Source organism: Belonocnema kinseyi, chromosome 4 (genome assembly GCF_010883055.1).
Source record: "Belonocnema kinseyi isolate 2016_QV_RU_SX_M_011 chromosome 4, B_treatae_v1, whole genome shotgun sequence".
In the NCBI taxonomy this organism is placed as follows: domain Eukaryota; kingdom Metazoa; phylum Arthropoda; class Insecta; order Hymenoptera; family Cynipidae; genus Belonocnema; species Belonocnema kinseyi.
Genome location: NC_046660.1, coordinates 100,185,897 through 100,200,802, shown reverse-complemented (window position 1 = coordinate 100,200,802; position 14,906 = coordinate 100,185,897). Strand labels below are relative to the sequence as shown.

General features: G+C 32.2%; 1 protein-coding gene across 3 annotated transcripts in view; it reads left to right on the top strand.

The window, feature by feature from the left end:
- LOC117172049 (forkhead box protein J1.2-like) overlaps nt 1-14,906 on the top strand; it is a 28,039-nt gene that overhangs the window by 6,076 nt on the left and 7,057 nt on the right. Inside the window, exons 1-2 of one of the 3 annotated variants that reach the window (XM_033359784.1) lie at nt 10,233-10,545; nt 13,999-14,284. In XM_033359784.1, the coding sequence (XP_033215675.1) occupies nt 14,062-14,284 (223 nt within the window). In that variant the 5' untranslated portion in view covers nt 10,233-10,545; nt 13,999-14,061. Of the gene's footprint in view, nt 1-10,232; nt 10,838-13,998; nt 14,285-14,906 lie in introns of those variants that run through there. The other 2 variants (XM_033359783.1, XM_033359785.1) reach the window with 2 other exon arrangements.

The window sequence follows — 14,906 nt, the reverse complement described above, 5'->3', positions numbered from 1 at the left end:
AGAGGGTGGTTTTTTTTATTGGTAGTGACTCAGAACCTGACGCAGCGGCCAGACAGGGTAGGCAAGGAAGGTGGCTGAAGGTGGTTGAAGGTGGTGGCAGGTGTTGGTACTGGTAGTGCTGCTGCCGCTACCGTTTGCTACCACTGGCTACCACCACCAGCAGAGTAGAGTCCACCGCCAGAACCACGGTGGCAGGGGGCCGGATGTTCCCAGGAGATTATTGATCGGCCGCGCAGATACTTCCACTTTGACGTGGGACGACGCCGACGACATGGTCGACAAGGATGAACCTGCACGAGCGCCATTTGTCCTCCCCTAGAGTATAATGGCCGATCTTTTATCCGATATGCCTGAAAATTCTCATCTCAATTGCTTTTTTATCGCTCGATCATAGTTCTATATACTATATATAGTACCTACTTTGACATAGATCTTGATGAACCAGAGAAATTTTTGCCGAAGTTTCATTAAAGTTAATATAAACTGAATCTATTCCTATTGGGCTGTTCAAAAACTACGTTACGCTATTTAAAAAACTTTTCCCATCCCTCATCTTTTTCTTTGCAGGTAATCACACAAACCTTCAACCCCCTGAGTGACGTCTTAAATACGAACACCTACCCCCACCCAACTTTTTTATAAAAATTTTTTTCTTCGATAAAGGAATTTTTCACGAAAATAGGGAAATAATAGGAGAATCAGATCTTTTAAATGAATTTTCAACCAAAAAATATTAATTTTCTACCGAAAGAGATGCTTTTTCAAGCTATGAAAACGCATTTTTAGAAGAATTTAAACAAAATCTATCCACAAAAAAGAACGTTAAAAAAAACAGATTGATTTTCGAGAAATAGATCAATTTTCAACAAAATAGTTACATTTACATCCCCAGAGATTAATTTTTAACTAAAACGATGAATCTTAAAAAAATTAATATTTATCGAAGAAGTGCAACTTTTAATCAAGTAGTTCAATTTTCAATAAAAACAGATTAATTGTCAATAAAATATATAAGAGTTAATATTTCGACGGAAAATGAATTTAATAACAAAATTAAAAAAAAAAAACAGTGGATCCAACAAAAAAAAAGAAATTTCAACATAATAGTTGAATCCTTAACCACAGCAGATAAATTTTTACCCAAACAGTGGCACTTTCAACCCAAAAAGATTAATTTCTACCAAACGAGATGATTTTTCAAACAAGGAAGAATTTTCATTTGAGACAGACAAAAATGTCAACAAAATTGTCGAATTTTTAGGTCAAAAAATTAATTTTCTACAAAACAGTTGAATTTGTAACCCGAAAATATGTTGGTCGATATTATCATCCCTCAAAAAGTATCTTTATTTTTTGCTTTTCAATTATTCATTTTTATATTGTTCTAGCCTTTTTCTTCGTAATAATATTCTCTCCTACAGGAAATTCACTTTAGCGCAACATGATAATACGGAATATTCGATCTTGCTCGATCTATACGCATATCCTTCAATCTCTTGTAATGCTTTTAGGTATTTTTTTATCTAATTTTTTTTCTTTTCAAAACCTTTTATGATTATCACTGTTTATTAAAGTTTTTCATTCTAAGCAACACTATATTTAATTTCGTATTCTCTATTTAATTTTCTTATTTAAATTACGTTCTTGTGCTCAAGAAAGTTTTTCGTATGCATTTAGTTTATAATTCCTCTCATTTATTTCTTTTCTTGCCATCTGCTTTCTTCGGAAATACTGTAAAAAATATAGGTAATTTTACCTAATAAGTAGTGGCAGATTTTTTCCAAATCATTAGGAAGCATGCGATTTCCTAAAAAAACGAGAAGTTTTTCGTAATTTCTCGATTTCTTGTAGAAAAGTCTAAAACGTTCGGAAATATATAAAAAGGTCAGGACATTGCACTTTTCTAAGTTGTGTGCAATTTTTCCAATAATTTCCCTAGTCGACTTTACTCTGTACCCTAGTCGACTTTATCCTGAACTCTAACGACCTTGCCTGGTACTCGAGCAAACTTTACCCCGTGTCCTAGTAGAGGGCGTAGGAAAAGTTTGGTTGCAGTGATGACCCTTTTTTGCAGGCACATGGCTTCTATACTTTGACTAAAAGTCTGGATTTTCAGTTTTTCTTCCAGCATATCGGATCTAGTTTTAGTTTCCTCTTCCGGAGTACAGTCAAACTCGGATATAATGCGCCCGCATATATCCCTTCCGAGAATTGATGCCGCGCCGCAGGTAGAAGTAAAAGGAGCCGCGGCAAGTGTGCGGTGGTCACTCTGGTGTGAACAAACAAAACCGTTTTTATCCGAAGCGGTAATCTATCGAGGTTTTCCCCACCACTGCCAGCCCCAAAAGCGGCACAGTATCCGAGTTTCACTTATTTTGCTAGATTTTAGTTTTCTCTTCCGGCATATTTTATCTTCAACATAATTACATTTTAAGGAATTAAAAAAATTTATGAAGAATTCCAAAGAATTCAAGTTTAATTCCAACAAGGTTAAACATTTCTTCTCTGGTGAAATATGGCTCTTATTATCGTATAAGCATATGGAATTTTCAATGAGTTTCATTAAAAAAATTGGACAATAAGACGATTCTAATTAAAATTTGTAGAATTGTAAGCATGCAATTACAGATTTGGAATATTTTCAAATTTGAAACGATAGTGTAATTTTGCGATGCATCATTTTAAAATCGTTTGATTTGAAGGCTAAAAATGTAAAATGTTTAGATTTAAAGGGTATAATTTTTCAATAGTCATTTACGAATATTAAATATCTTAATAAGATTAAAATTAGAAGGAGATAAATTAGAAATGATTTTCAGTGGGAGGCATTGAAAAATGGAAAATTATGGGAAGTATAAATAAATTTGGAAAATCAGTTCATTTTATATAGTGGCAATCTCAGAACTTTAACTTATATAATTGTGAATTGTTCGATTTTTTAAAATTTTAGTTCCGAAATTATTGTTTTATTTTGGAGCGTTAAACTTTTTATTTTAAACATTTCGATGAGTTCATTTTCTTAATAATTTATAAATATCTCCTAACAAAAGTAGAACGAATTTCCAGCAAAATGTTGGTAACATATCCGGCTCATTTGGAGAGTTGTGGAGTGCTGAACTGCGCTGTCACCCACCTAAGCACCTGCCAAAGTAATTATTCGCTTTGCGATATTAGAGTAAATAATTGTTAATAATTAAACTAATTGAAATAATGTTCACCTAATTTTCAAAGTCACTTAGAATAAAATTATAACTTCCTAATGCAACTTCCAAATCTTAGGTTAGTCATGGCCGTCGACATTTAAACTAAAGCCGAGATGTATAGAAAAAGTCATGACCGTATACATATAAAATTAGGTATTTTCACTTCAACCATCAGCTAACTTCACTTCGTTGAATGCAGAAAATCTAGAGAAAATTTCTTCACGGGTAATTGGCGGGAAATTAAAAGATAGTTAATTATTAATATACTTACCTGCTTATCAACATCTATTTTACCAAAATAACGCCCGACAAAATCATCTTGATAGGTGACTGACAGTTTGAAGACAACACTTCACGTTGATCTGAATGAGAAAAAACAGTCTCAAAATTATGAATTTCCCCTGGATTCTCATAATAAATCCGTGTGCCTCAAATTTGTTGCAACTCAATTGAACATCGATTTTGGTGTACTTTCGAGAATCGGCGATTTTCTGTGTTTGGGTCTAAAGCTGTCCGACTATTTTCGGGAAAATTTCCAACCAAAAAATTACAGTGATCGATTCATTACATTGCTTCCTCATTTTTTAGACAATATGACCCTTTTAATAAGCAAATACCTGAAACAACATGCAATATAGTGGAATTTTTTTTCAAGATAATACGTATTTTATCATTTATTCCATTTCTAGGATAATAACACCAATTTTCGCACACCTCCCCCTCTTTTTTGGCTGCCTTTTATCATTTGTTACATAATACAGTTTTTAGAATCATTAGTCTCAATTAATTTAATTCTACTATCATATTCATATGTAATACATGTATAATTATAGAGTGCAATCAGATATTTATTCAAAATTAAATAAATTAACTTTTGTTTTCGGCATGCCAATAATTGGGCCGAGGTGCCAAGAATCTTGGTCTACTTTTATTTTCTTTCATTTAATTTCACACTTTTCTTCATTATGCTCATAATCTAATCCAACTTTAATCCTTTTTAAATTGTAATGAATTGTATTCGAGGTGGGGGCATTCAAGCCTAAAATTCTTTCAAAGAATCTTCATAATTAGAATTAATTTTTTTTAAATCATATTGTCATCAACCCACTTGACTTTAAATTCAGATAATCCACAAAGACAAAACTTAAATGAGAGAAAATAATCGGTACAATGATTTGCAGATGAGTAATAAAATTAAAAATTCAATGAACACAGTAAGTTATGCGCTAAAAGCAGTCGATAATTTATGTATAAAGAAATTAACAATTGGTCATATCAGTCTGTCTTATTTTGAAAGCACAGTGATTGGCTTCTGCAAATTGCGTAATGATTTCGAAGACAAACTTTTGTTTTTTGAGATTATGTTCGTTCATTGTTCGCAGGATAAAATAACAAAGAATTGTTTACATAATCTTCGAAAAGCTTAATCAATTTTGAATGATTTTTTACAAATTTATTAGTGATTTTCTTTTCAGATGGTGTTATCGCCTAATTTATTTACGATTGCAATAATTGTCCATCCATTTAGCGATCTATGGACATAATTTTAATAGCTAGAATACTTCTCTTGTATATATTTTTAATCACCAAATTCAATTAAAATCCAAACATTTATATTAAAATATAATTTGGCTATTAAATAAAAATGTCCACAAGAGGGCACTTTAACGTCAACGATTTTTCCCTTAAATTCCTTACTTATATAATTTTAACTTACTCTGTATGGACACTAAAATGATGCAATATTTTCTTGATCTCAGAAAATATTTCTTGTCTCAAGAAAATCTGCTAGATTGAAGAAACTTCATTTGCTTCATTCTAGTACATTTTCTTGGGACAACATATTTTTCATTAGCAATTAATACTGTACAAACCTATATAGTTTATTATTTAAGATTCTGCGAAATTGTATATACGCAATGACAAAGAATTGGGGGGATGGTCACTGGTAAACCATTGTATCATTTGCCCTATATTGAGAGGAAAAAATAGGAAAAGTAGGAACTGTTCGGTGAAGAAAGGCATGAAGGATAAAAATGTTAATGGATTATTCTATTTATCATTCTCCCCTTTACCTCAACTCAGCTCATCATTGGGTGAAGAAGAGCTGACCGGTACCACCCCCGGAATACATAAAAGGCCTGAAACATATATGTACACATTTTTCTGCCCCCTGCGTGGGAGGAAATGTGTTGGTGATCGAATCTGAATTTACCAGTTCAGCCCTGAAACCACCAATGGACAGAAGTTCCCTTCAAATCTCGAACGCCATTCGCGTCCTGGTCGAATGGACGTGGCTCCTGCCCCTCTCTGAAATATAATCATTGGTGGTCGCTGCCTCTACGATACGATCAATGGTGGTGACGCGCCCTGTACCGGGCACCTGACTCCAAATTATTAATAAATATTGACTTTTACAAAAAGGGACTCTATTTTTTTAAGCAGCCTCTACAAAAATGGTAAATTCATTTATTTATGATAATAAACCTGTAATTAAAAAACAGAGTTCATGAAGATTCTATAGCATAAAAAGTCGAGAAATCATTGGACAATATCTTTGGGAAAAAAGTGTAGATTGTAAGAAGAAAATACACAAATCTCTACTGACAAATATCATACAAAAATTGTTAAATAATTATTTTGCTTTGTCAAATGTAAAATAAAATGTTATTCTCGTGAAATAAAATGACATGCATATGATACAATACATGTGTAAGATATGCATAATTGCATAACCTCATGTAGTGGATGATTTAAACTTCAAGGTCTTGGCAAATGCGGGTAACCAGCCGTCCTAAGAGCGTGACTCCTGTAGTAATCAAGGGGGCTTTTTAAAATTAAAAAAAATTTACTTCAGCCCGCTTCTCTTACTTCCGGTTCTGCCACTTTTCTCGAATCAGAAACATATGCATATGCAGCACCTGGTCTAGAATGTACTTAACGATATATTTTATATTAGGGATGTTGACAAGATGTGAATGGGGGAATGAGAAAAATAGACAGGTTGCGCCAATATAATTGTGCACGGTTCAATTAACTGCATTTTTCTGAATAATCTATTAAAGTGGATAATGCAAGTAATAACTAATAACCACATGTCTGTATATTCAGTTAAGTTAATAATATAATCATCTGAATGAATATTCAATAAGGGAAATAGTATATAAGTACTGTTTTTCTGAAGTTGCAATAAGTGGGGTCATGTTGATTTATACTTAATTTATTTTTTATTGTTGTTTACAAAATACCAAATCCTAATAAGTTTGCTTAATAACTTTACTGCTAGATTCAATATTTTAATCGTAATAAGGTCATTATCGTGTGTTAATGTCTCTTGGTGCCAGTTTTTGTTCTAGAATTTCTATCCCGGTAAAGTAAATAGGTAAAGCGAAGAAGTTGCTTGTCTTTCCCGGTTCGGCAGTTTATTCTTTTTCATAGAGGCGGTGTAAAACTATGTTCGAAAAACAATCACGTGGCGTAATCAGAAAATAGTATGACAAACGCGATGAATGAGGTGCAAAAGGCAAGCTAAATTATTTCAGCGACGAAGAAATATTGCATTGCTATTTCGCTAATTGTATAGAAACATAAAATCTGTAAAAACAGAATAAGTTGGGAAAGTATATCCCTGCATTCACAAAGGATGACCAACATGAAGACCTTGGCAATAACTATAAGATTTGGATATAATCCCTTATTTGCTTTATCCTCCGGTGATATACGTTTTTTCAGGGGGGAGGGGAGGCAAAAAGAATAAAATCGAGATACGAAAATATTTTTAAAACAAACTTTCGTAATTGCGGTTTAATTGAAACATATTACTAACATTTGTATAACTTTCCCTAACATATTCACTTTTCCTGGGCTCTCCCTAATAGCATTTTTTCTTTTTAATAATTCTATAACTTCAATAGAAAAATCTTTTCAATAACAAGGGGTAGTAATTTATACATGGAAAGGTTACAAATAATTTATTGTAATTGCAGGCAAGACACTAGTGGCAGTTATTGTAGAGACCATTATGTGTAATTATGCTATTAAATGTAACTCCAGGTCATAATTATGTAAGTTTTAATTAGGTTTATTTATTGTTTTATTCATGATAGCACATTAACATTACTTTCAGAATACTGCGCATTTTTAGAATATTTTTAGATTGTAAGCATATTTCAAGAGGGTTGGTTATCCTTTTAATCCTGTTTTATATTTTGTTATTCTATTTCTCTCGACAATAATGATATATATCTATATATTGATTTTTTCACTTTTTTCTTATTTCTTTTTCCAGTCGTTTTATCCTTATCCCCCTTTATATCGTATTTCCCTGTCCCTCTAATTCTATCAATTTCTATAAATTTTCTTTCTTTTATCCTATTTATTTTTCCAAAAATTCCATCTATTTCGGCTATTTTTTTTTCTTTTAATGCTATTTTTATATACAATAATTGTACCCATTTTTACTAATTTTCATCCTTTTTCTTCGCGGAAAGAAGAAAGTAGAATAAAATTTGGAAATCTTTATTGGTAATAAGAATGTAATAGATTCTGATTGAATCGATACCTGCATGTATATTACAGTACACACTACCTCAAATTTGACAGTCCACAAAAGAGCCGATTGAAGGTTCACACCATTACCATTCCTCACTCCTATAATTTGAAAACATTTCTTCAGTGTTTGTAAATCTTGAAAGTATAGCATTAATTTTTGACTTTATCGATTTTCCATTATCAGTGCCGCAAGTAAAGGTTACATTGATTATTTTGATATCTTTGCCAGAATTCATTTTAAAACCGGAAGGTTCTATACACCTTGTATCATAGAATCTCTTAGAAATGAAATATGTTGTTTTAGAGGAAATAAGCAAAACGTATTTTTTCGGTTAAAAAAAAAAATTGTTTTCCACGAAGTTACAAGTAATTGAGTTTCGTATTGTTTTTGTCTCGGTTTTTTCCCTAATTCAGATATTCTAATTTTACTTCGGATTCTGATGAGTTTCACTGTTCTCTTTAAGAATCCGTCGATTTTAGAAAAGTCGATTAAAAAAAAAATCACAACTTATAGTTTTTGCAATTTTTTTAATTTGGTCTTATACAGGGAAGAACTCGAGTAAGTTTTATGCGGTTAAACCACTTTAATGACCAGGAAAAATTGGTTTCATAAAATCAAATTTTTATTTTTTTCTAGGAAACAACGAAAAACACATGAAGTCTCAACATAAAAGTTTGCCTATATAAAAAAGTTATATGTAAAGCCTCTGGCTCTTTAGTAATATCTTTCATTTTTAACCAGAAAAAATAGAAAAAATTTGTTCAGGAAAAAAAATCTTCCTACCTCAAGAATGCTTTGGACTGTCTAAAACTGGTAGGATATCTTCCTTATACAAGCAGAAACTTTTTAAGAATATTAAAAAAATGTATGTCTTAAAAATTCGAAGAAAAAATCAAAATTTGCTGAAAATAAAAAATGTATTCGTAACATTCTGGATTTGTTTTTCACAAATTTAAAAAAAAGGGTTCCCCTAATTTATTCTAAAAAACAATAATCGACTGCTCTATACAATATAAAATCAAGTTAAAATGAATCCGTAGAAAGAAACAGGTTTCAGCTGTTGTATATGGAATCAAGTCGATTTTTCGAGATCTTTATTTTTTGAATTAAAATAAACAAGCATGTCATAATGCAAAACGTAATAAAATAATAACACTTCCTACACAATAGTAAATATTGCAGAGAGTTCCATAACATTTGATATTCGTGCTGTAGAACGATAATATTTTATAAATTAATTCACCAAAAGTCAATATCAATCAAAATAGACTTGATCTTATTCACGAAACAATTTAAATCTGATTCTCTATACGGACCCATCTGGACTTGATTCTATATTTTATATGGAGCTGTCGTATGATTAATTTAAGGTTCTAGACTTAAAATTATTATGAGTAATTTTATTGTGTTTAAACGTAAAACGTTTCAATTTTCTAAAGAATTTGTGAATATCATAATTTCCAACAATGTGCATATTTCCTGGAAAATGTCAAAAATTGCTGAGGTTTTTTTTTCGATTTCGGAAATTTTAAATCTCTACAAGTGTAGAATCTGCCTGATTTTAAATGGTTTCAAACCTTTGGTTCTTCATGGGAATTTGAATTTTTAAACATTGTTCTTATTTCAACTGTCAATCTTGAGATAGAATATTTCAATACATGCATCGAAATTAGGTAATGTACCTCAGATTGCTGGAATAGAATAAAAGGGAGGAGAATATTCTGTATGGAGTGCGAGAAGTGGAATAGCTCGTCGCACGTGTCACACGCCATATTTTTGCAAAATGTGTATGAAAATGGCAATATTCCGTATTTTCAAAGTTTGCGCAAAGTATCATATTCCTCTTCTATAATATTGGCTTGCGGGAATATGGTATTACTGCACGGTATTTCAGCACTTTGCGTAAACTTTACAGACACGGAATATCACAATTCTCATTCATAAGTTGCAAACAACTTTTTTTTAGCAATGGAACAGCATAATATATTTTTCAAAATTGAAACCGAACAAGGAAAATTTTCTCGACTACTCTCGTTATACTCAAATGGAGAGCCGAAACCAGAAAGCATTTACGAATAGAAATAGGAAGTGCGTGGAAGGTAGAAGCAATGGTGCTCGAAGTTGGAAGAGAGGGTGGAGACCACCAGGTTGGTGTGCTTGGTAGCATTGTAGCATAGTAAACGGTAAATGGTAAATGGCAAAAGACAGACAGGCAGCCAGGCGGCGAGGGTTGATGGAGACTCAAGAGGGCTGCCATGCCAGGTCGCGGTCGGTCGGGTTGAGCCGTATGCCTGTGTGCATGGTCCACCTGCGAAAGACCCAGCACCTGTCGCCGCACGCGCACCAACCACTACCTTGTCCAAGTGACCAGAAGCAGAAGGCAGATAATGGGGTGTTGGGAGAACGCAGCCCCTGCCAGCCTAGCTGGCTTCTACAATCTCCCTTCCCAGTCAGCTTCGAAACACGGCAAAGAACATATTATACAGCACCGGTTAGTTCTTCGTCCCCCACGTCACTCATGACATTCACCTTTTTTGCGCCGTTACAAATTTTCCTTTTCTCATAAACATTTTCGACTATTACTCATATTTAAAAACCTCTTCAAAATTCCTCATTTTATACGTGCTCAAGTGATTAAATGGCAACGATTTCAAGAGATTTGCAGAACAGAGTGAAGTTTAAGTGACAAAGTTCAGTTTAGTTATTAACTCGGTTGATTTTTGGCTTTGTGAAGTTTGCTTACTATTCATCTGGAGCTTCGAATTATGTCTGAGCGCTCTTTTAGAATAGGTAGGAACATAATCATTTTTTTAGAAATCGTGATTTGATCCTCGTTACTGAAAATAAAGTGATGTCAATGCCAGTAAAAATGTAATAAGTGTTACTTAAATATACTGTGGAATATTCATGGTTGGCGACTGAACCCGTGATTGGGCACCCTGGGAATTTCATTAAATCCTGATGGGTCGCTTGACAAGTGGACCGGCCTGTTGAAGAGATCAAATTATATTAAAAATCAGTTTCTATGTGCATTCCTGGCCATTAAATAGACATTCTTGTCCTGGGATGTAGAAAATTTCCGGTGAGTCGGTTTGAAACATTCTTTAAGGGCCCCTTTTCTAACCCAATCCAGCCCTATCCTACTATCCGTTCACGATAGGAAGGCCCCTCCAAAGCAGCTGCTCATTTTTGTTATTTGCGCGTAAGAAAAAAATCGGATAAAACACTGTCTATACCATAATAAAGCTTACTTAATTGCGCTTCATATAAGTCCCCATTTGTTCATTTGAAAAAATTGGTTCGAAAAATATCCCTCGTGAAAGGACGAAAACCGTGGTTTTTTTCGTGTCACTCTCTCCTTGCTTGACTTTCGATGACGATATCTTTGAAACGAACGATTTAAAAAAAATTTTAAGTGAGGGCACTATGGACTATTTTGGTATTGAATATCACAGCTAAAGGTCACGTCGGGGGGTGCGCTCATCCATCAACTTTTGAAAAAACGAAAAGAGTACTTTTATTTGAAGATGAAAGTATCTATTCCTGTTTTTCGTGCAGTAGCTATCTCTTTTCTATGGGTAGACCCTTCAGGTTGGGTACCCCGCTGTGTCCTAACACGCACATTACCATGCAATTTTTCTTCCAGGATTACATGTTACTAATTAATATGTTTCAAGATTGTCATTCCTAATTTTTATTCGATTGTATTTGTTGAAATTTTCCAAGCAATTCAGTCAAAAGTACAACTCTCTACTACGTATATTACAAGAGCTACCATAGTTATGTTTAAATGCATCTTACGTTAATTGTTATTAATATATTGTAATTTTATTTCCACATATGTATAGTCAAAATATGAAAGCATCTGTATGATTTTTTTCAAATTTTTTAAATCGTTCGTTTTAAAGACATCGTCATCGAAAGTCAAGCAAGGAGAGAGTGACGCGAAAAAACCACGGTTTTCGTCCTTTCGCGAAGGATATTTTCCGAACCAATTTTTTTAAATATACAAATGGAGATTGATATGAAGCGCAATAAAGTAAGCTTTATTATGGTATAAGCTGTGTTTTTTATCCGATTTTTTTCTTATGCGCAAATTACAAAAACGTGCAGCTGTTTTGGAGGAGCCTTCCTATCGTGAGCGGATAGTGAATTCTTTATAATTATTATGTTAGTAGGGAAACTTATGTCATCACTTCAAATTCTATTTAATTTCCCAAGTTTTATAGTTTGAAAAACTACGATTACGTCATTCTTTTTTTCTTCATTTTACTCTCCGCACGTCCATCCATTTATTGCTACGTCGATTAAAACTTGGAATTTTTCGTAATTCTAACCCCTTTTCCAGCTCGTTCAGGACTAACTTTACGGTAAATTACGTAACCATGAATAGTGTCTATATTTTATTAAAATTATGTGAAACATAAATTGTCAACATTTGCTTTCACTATAAAACTTCTTTTTCTAACTTTTCTTATTTCTTCTCAACACCTTTTTGTCAATAAAAAATAACCTAAATTCGAAAAAACGAGTTTTCTTTTGAAAACAATTGTTACAAAATTTATATTTATATCATTTTAATTCTGTTAAGACAATTCATAACGAACCTTCACTAGGGAAATTATTAATCGACAGAAAAAATGGCAGCAATTTTTGCATGCAAAGTGTCTGTTCGCACCACTATAATAGTGACAGTGATTATGGTAGTAATTCTGTCACACTCTCTTCACCTTTCCAGTACAGCCTATCGTTTCCAATAATCAAATGGATCAATTTTTCATACATAGTGCGTATTCGATCCGGTACAGGTACATATTCTTATTAATTCTTCTTTGAATTTTGTGCACGTTGTATACTTTTAAATTACTTTGAATTTTTTGTAACTACCTTCAGTCCTTTGGGATTCTTTTAAATTCCTTTGATTTATTTTAATAATTTTGACTTTTTTTGCATTATTTTGATATCTTTTAAATTCTGTTGAATTTCTTTAAAGTTTTTAAATTTCACCAGGCGTATTATATCAAAATTTCTAGCGCTCGTTTGAAAGATTAATATTTCTTGGATTCAAATAAAGATTTTTAAAAGAAATTTAAAAAATATTTGATCCATGTTAGCCTGTCTACAATTCTCTGACAGTTTTTCAATTGGATGCTCGAAGAACCCTTTTTGCGAACGTAGTCGCGATAAAGATTGTAGACTGAAAACTTCGGAACTTTATCCATTTTTTTAATTCAAAATATATTAATATAACTGCCGCCTAAATCAATGCATTTTAAAAGCGAAATCGCTTTGAAACAAATTTAATACTGCTAATTTGTATTGAAATGTTATTATTATTATTATTCATAACTTATGCAGTGTTAAAATATGATTTAGCCATGTACTTCTATATTATTATAAAATCAACTTTGTTTCTAAAAAAAATGATCGCTCCTTATTTAGTTCATGCGAGCTAATGCTGATTTCTGGTAAAGATGTGACTGCTAAATATCTACTCTGACTGCTCATCCATTAGTTAAGCAAAAATAAAAATGCGAAAAGTCCTATAAAATACAGAAAACGATACCGGTTCTCTGATATTCATCAAAATAATTACTATCTACCGCATCGATATTGTTTCGCCCATCATCCTCTTATAATATTATAGATATTTATTTTCTGAAAAAACAATAGATTATTTTTTCTAATTTCTATATAGGCGTTTTTTCAATTAACTAACAATTATGTAAGATAATCATTTCGGTCTTTTTGAAACAATTTTGAATGTCGCTAATGCTCTTAATAAACAACAGATTATTGAACACTTGAGTTTCTATACTCAAAATTAATACACATTATATATAATATGTAATAATCTCCATTTATAGAATAAAAGTGCTTAACTCTATTTTTGTTTCTAACTTTTTTCAGAGCTTTTTCACATTTTTAGCGTCGCTCGAATTTTAATTGAATTTAATTGAACTATAAAACTAAATCTCTCAAAAAAGCGAAACGTTAGAAACAATTGACAAAAATACATGAAATAGTTGAAGCTCCGTATTGCAGTTGTCAATTGTTTGCAACGTGTTCAAGAATGGGACTTTGAGATTTATATCTCTTTGAAATGTTTTAAAATAAGATTAATAATAATTAGTGAGCAATAGAACTGGTAGATTGAAATGTGTGAAAGTGTATCATAAATGATATATATTATGTATATTATTACATATAGAATATTAAAATGAAAAATTATATTTTTTGCAGATATTAGTTATCGATTTGGTGGATCAAAAAATTAATTGGTGATGAAAGACGGAGAAAGTGAAGATGGACGTGGCCGACGCTGAGGTACCGACGCCGCCTGCGATAATGGATAGTATGGAGACAGATAATTATGGCGTCGAAGCTGAATTGACAAGTCTGTCTTGGCTACAGTCTCTAGATATTACGAGTGCATCAAGTCTACCGACTCCACCATGTTCACCCTCACCACCCCCTATTCCCCGGCAACCGCCGAAGAAGATGTCCCCCTTACTCAAGGCACAATTAGGTAATTTCAACAAATTTTTTATCAAAAAATGGAAAACAGTTTTCAGCGAACGATCATCTTTCATTCTCTATACTCAATAATAGCTTCAGCACTCACATCTTAATTTGTGTTGATTGAAGTAAAATTATAAATGAATTATTAGAAGTGAAACATTTTTGCCACAACATGTATTAGAATTTGTCTGATTTTTTGAGCACATAAACCAAGTTTAAAAAAATATTGGATATGCCCTTTTGACATGCTAACTCATATTAAATACATTACGCAAATATATGGTTTTGCAGAGCATTTTTACAGTTTTTGATCTACAACTTGATCTGTCAAAAAATGTAAGTTAATTTCTAAAAAAAAAAATTTGGTTCATTATAGGTCAATCATTTCTATCGGTATCGGTATTTCATACACAAGGTCTATTTTAATGATTCTGAAAATAAGGCCTGATCTCCAGATGATTTATGCTGTTTTAATTAATTAATAAATAGGACCATCAATTTCTCATTAAAGCGTCATTATCATTTTTTAATTAGTATCAGATAAAATAATAGTATCATGAGTTATTCATGTTACCGTTTCTGAAGATATTACAAATTTAATTATATTAAAATCATTCAAAGGAATTTCA